Source organism: Lactuca sativa, chromosome 8 (assembly GCF_002870075.4).
Source record: "Lactuca sativa cultivar Salinas chromosome 8, Lsat_Salinas_v11, whole genome shotgun sequence".
In the NCBI taxonomy this organism is placed as follows: domain Eukaryota; kingdom Viridiplantae; phylum Streptophyta; class Magnoliopsida; order Asterales; family Asteraceae; genus Lactuca; species Lactuca sativa.
In genome coordinates this window covers 259,168,695-259,172,660 of record NC_056630.2, presented here as the reverse complement: position 1 = coordinate 259,172,660, position 3,966 = coordinate 259,168,695, and the positions used below count along the sequence as shown (strand labels likewise).

Here is a 3,966-nt window from a genome sequence, read left to right as displayed (position 1 = left end):
ATGGAACAAGATGAACCAAATAGTGAAAAAGCAGGTGAAGATAGTCAAGCTAGTAAAGGCAGTCATGATAGTGATGACAATGAAGATAGTGAAGACAGTCAAGATAGTGATTACATAGTCGATGAAGATAATTTGGTAGATGATCCAGAGGTTAATATGAAGAACTTTCACCTCAACATTGACAAAGAGGTGGATTGGGTTGGAAGTTTTCCTGATGATCGAGATGAAGCAGTAGAAGGTGATGAAGAATTAGAGGTTATAGAAACTGAAGAATTTGTATCTGCATCTTCACCAGATGAGGGTGAAGCTAGTAAAAAAAAGGAAGAAGATAAGAGATTTACAAAGAGCACATAAGAATGAAGCAGCTGCTATCAAAGATCCATTTTACATCCACCAGAATTTTAGCACAGCCAAGGAAGTTAAACAACAAATTTATCTTCATTCCATAAAGAGTAGAAGGGAGTTAGATTTCGTCAAGAATGACAAAAACAGGATTAGAGTGGTTTTTAAAGGGACAATACCAAACCTTGGGATATTAGAAACAGGTGGGACCAACAAAAGTAATGACAAAGTGGGACCAAGTCAAAAGAAAAAGAAAGTGAAAGATGGTTTTATTCATAAATGCTCATGGGTCCTACTAGTGAGTAAGTGGAAAAAAGACATTAACTGGACTTTTAAGACCTATGAAAAGCAACATACATGCCTTCAAACAAGGAAAATTAGGCCATGCAACTACAAGTTTCTCTATGAACAGATTATTGACACAGTGGAGTCAAACCCAGAAATACCACTTAGAGCATTATGTGAGATGCTTGAGAAGAAATACCAAGTTGGATTGTCAGACATGAAAGTTCATAGGGCGAAAACGAAAGCCCTGGAATCAATTAGGGGAGATTTTGCTGCTTACTCATGTCTAAGAGACTACTTACAGGAGGTGCAAAGTAGAAATCCAAACACCACGGTCGAACTTCAAGTGCAAAGTGAACCATGTTATGCATCTAAGACCAGGGTATTTGAACGAGTATACATTTGTCTTGGTCCACTGAAAATTGGATTTGCAGCAGGGAAAAGAGATTTACTAGGGCTTGATGGTGCATTCATGAAGGGTCCATACCATGGTATGATCCTCACAGCAGTGGTATGTGCATAATCATATTTTAGTATTTGATTAATGTTTGACCATAGTTAATTGTTTGCTTATTACTATGTTTGACATGATAATTCAGGGTTTAGATGGGAACAATTACACATACCCTTTGGCATATGCAGTTGTTGAAGCAGAGAACTTTAATTCATGGACCTGGTTTTTAACTAACTTAGGAAATGATCTTGGTTTGTATGCAAACTCCAACATCACTTTCATATCAGACAAACAGAAGGTAAATAATGTTCTCCATTCATTTTCACTTGCATGTTTTACAATTCAATAAGCAACTTCACTCTTTTAATGATTTAGGGGTTATTGCCTGCACTTGAGAAATTTTTCCCAGCAGCAAAGCATAGATATTGCCTAAGGCATCTTCATGAGAACATGAAACGTAAATGTAGGGGCAAGAAATTCACGGATTGTCTTTGGAATTGTGCAACATGTACCACCACACCACAATTCAACAGTGCCATGGAAGAACTAAAGAAACTTAACAGTGAAGCATATGACTGGCTTAATTCTATTCCACCTAAGCACTGGTCCAGATCCCACTTCTCAGGTATATAATATTATGTTTATAAGGACTGGTCCAGATCCCACTTCTCAGGTATATAATATTATGTTTATAAGTGTATAATTTTTAAATATAATCTAATATAGTTGTGTTTTATTAGGGAGGGCACATTGTGATGCTTTGTTGAATAATATGTGTGAGAGTTTGAATAACAAGATAGTGAAGGGTCGTGATAAGCCAATTATCAGTTGCTTGGAGTTTATTAGGGAGTATATCATGAGGAAAATTGTCATGGTTCAAAAAGAAATTGACAAAGCTAATGACCCATTAACTCCTATAGCCACTAAGAGCCTTCAAAAAATTAAAGAAAGGGCAGTGTTCTGTGGCAATGGGAAGTACCAAGTTACAAGTGAAGGTACTAATCAGTATGTGGTCAATAACAAACTTGTTCATGTAACAGGTGGGAACTGACAGGCATACCCTACAAACATAGTATAACAGCTATATGGGATATGAGGCTCAACAATGAAAATGTTGGAATACTTGAGACATGGGTTCACCCAACATATTGGCTCAAGACTTGGAAATAAATGTATGTCTTTAAAGTTGAACCTATTAATGGGAGGTTTTTGTGGGAAAAAAGCACATGTCCTACCAAGTTGATACCACCAAAGTATCATGTCCCTAATGGCTGACCAAAAAAAAAAGAGAAGAAGATCTGCAACAGAAGATGATGGAGTGTCCACAAAATGGAAATCTGTAACATGCACAGAATGTGGAAATGTGGGCCATAATGGAAGGACCTGCAAGGGACAATCACAGACTGGGAATGGAACAAGAGAAGGTGCGGCAGGGAATACAACAAGAGAAGGTGCAGCAGGTAGCAATGATGGTGTAAAAAAAGGAGTTAGGAAGAAGGGAAAAAGCCCCATGCTTTGAGAATTTGTAGTTTGGTATCATGATCATGAAGGATAACTATGTTTTTGTTAGGCATTTATTGCCATATTACTTTGTTGTTATGTTTTGTATTTTGATACTTTGTTGCTATCTAGGATAACTATCTATAAGCCATAACACTAAGTTGTTATTTTGGATGTCCCTATAAGTTAATGGTAAATTGTTATCTTGGATATTTTAAGTTTTGTCCTTTTCTATTGTTATATTGGATGCTATATGTATTGAATGGTATATTGCATATGTTGCAAATACCACATTTTCATTAAATTTGAACACCAACTGATAACACCACATTATGATTACACAACATATTCTAACTGGAATTGAAGGTTTTTTCTTAATGCAAATTACAATACAAAATACACATAAAAAATACTAACAACTTCATTACTAAACCTACACTTTATATATAAGGATTGAAACAAAAAAAACCCAGCTAATAACTAGGTAAAGCTTCAATTTGTGATTTTGTTCTTCAAGTTTCATCCTAAACGCCATACAATCACAGTCTTGATCATAATCATTCACCCATCCTATGAACTTGCATAATGGTCCCTGAACCAATTAAAGTAGATGAAGAATTAGGGAAAAATTAGAGAAGATGAAGACCGAAATTAAAATCATTAACCTTACCTTTACTATACAAGCATAGTAGAGTTTCCCAGGGTTTCTTTTGCTATAAGATGTGCGAATCACTGCAGTGGCTCCACAATTGCATTTAATATTGATCATTGTTATCTATTTGGAAGAAATCGATCGAACAAGGGGAAGAGACGAAGGAGAGGATAGCAGAGGAAAAGAGGGTTGCACTGTTTTATAAGATTTAAGGTGTAACGACATTAAGAATGGACACAAACCCTGAAAAGACAAAAATGCCCCTGCATGCAAGGCACATGGGTAGCTTAAACGGAAGCATTTGACAATTAACGTGCATAGGGACTAACCGTGAAAGATAAATAACAACGAGGGACTGCCCGAGTTAAATTTTGGAAATAGGGACTAAACACACTTTCTGGCATATGCACGAGGGACCAACGGTGTAATTTACCCTAAGAAATTAATCAGATTTGAAACAAACCTAAATAAACACAAATATCAGATAAACTAACCAAAATTTGATTTCTGAAACAACCAAACCCAAATCTAAATTATGAAGACAACAAAATCAGAAATATTGCTCCTGGTTCACATCTTAAAATACAAACGTAAATAAACACAAATATTAGAAAGGGTGTTATATAGAAAATACTGAGCACAAACATAAACAAATTTAAAATCACCAAAATCTTAAAATATGATTTTTGAAACAACATACACAAATCTGATTTCTTGATGAAACAATAGAGAA

General features: G+C 35.5%; 1 protein-coding gene across 1 annotated transcript; it reads left to right on the top strand.

The window, feature by feature from the left end:
- Positions 1-2,132, top strand: LOC111903611 (uncharacterized). Its single transcript, XM_023899379.2, has 5 exons — positions 1-310; positions 366-1,138; positions 1,227-1,379; positions 1,457-1,706; positions 1,822-2,132. Exons 1-5 carry the CDS (start codon positions 1-3, stop codon positions 2,130-2,132), a joined length of 1,797 nt encoding a protein of 598 aa, XP_023755147.2.
- The last annotated feature ends 1,834 nt before the right edge of the window (positions 2,133-3,966 follow it).

What these genes read in the sequence shown, in the direction of transcription:
- LOC111903611 (XM_023899379.2), top strand. Translation starts at nt 1, where the DNA reads ATGGAACAAGATGAACCAAATAGTGAAAAAGCAGGTGAAGATAGTCAA. An exon ending in ACCAGATGAGGGTGAAGCTA is followed by an intron (nt 311 to 365) that starts GTAAAAAAAAGG and finishes AGAATGAAGCAG; the next exon opens with CTGCTATCAAAGATCCATTT. An exon ending in GTATGATCCTCACAGCAGTG is followed by an intron (nt 1,139 to 1,226) that starts GTATGTGCATAA and finishes ATGATAATTCAG; the next exon opens with GGTTTAGATGGGAACAATTA.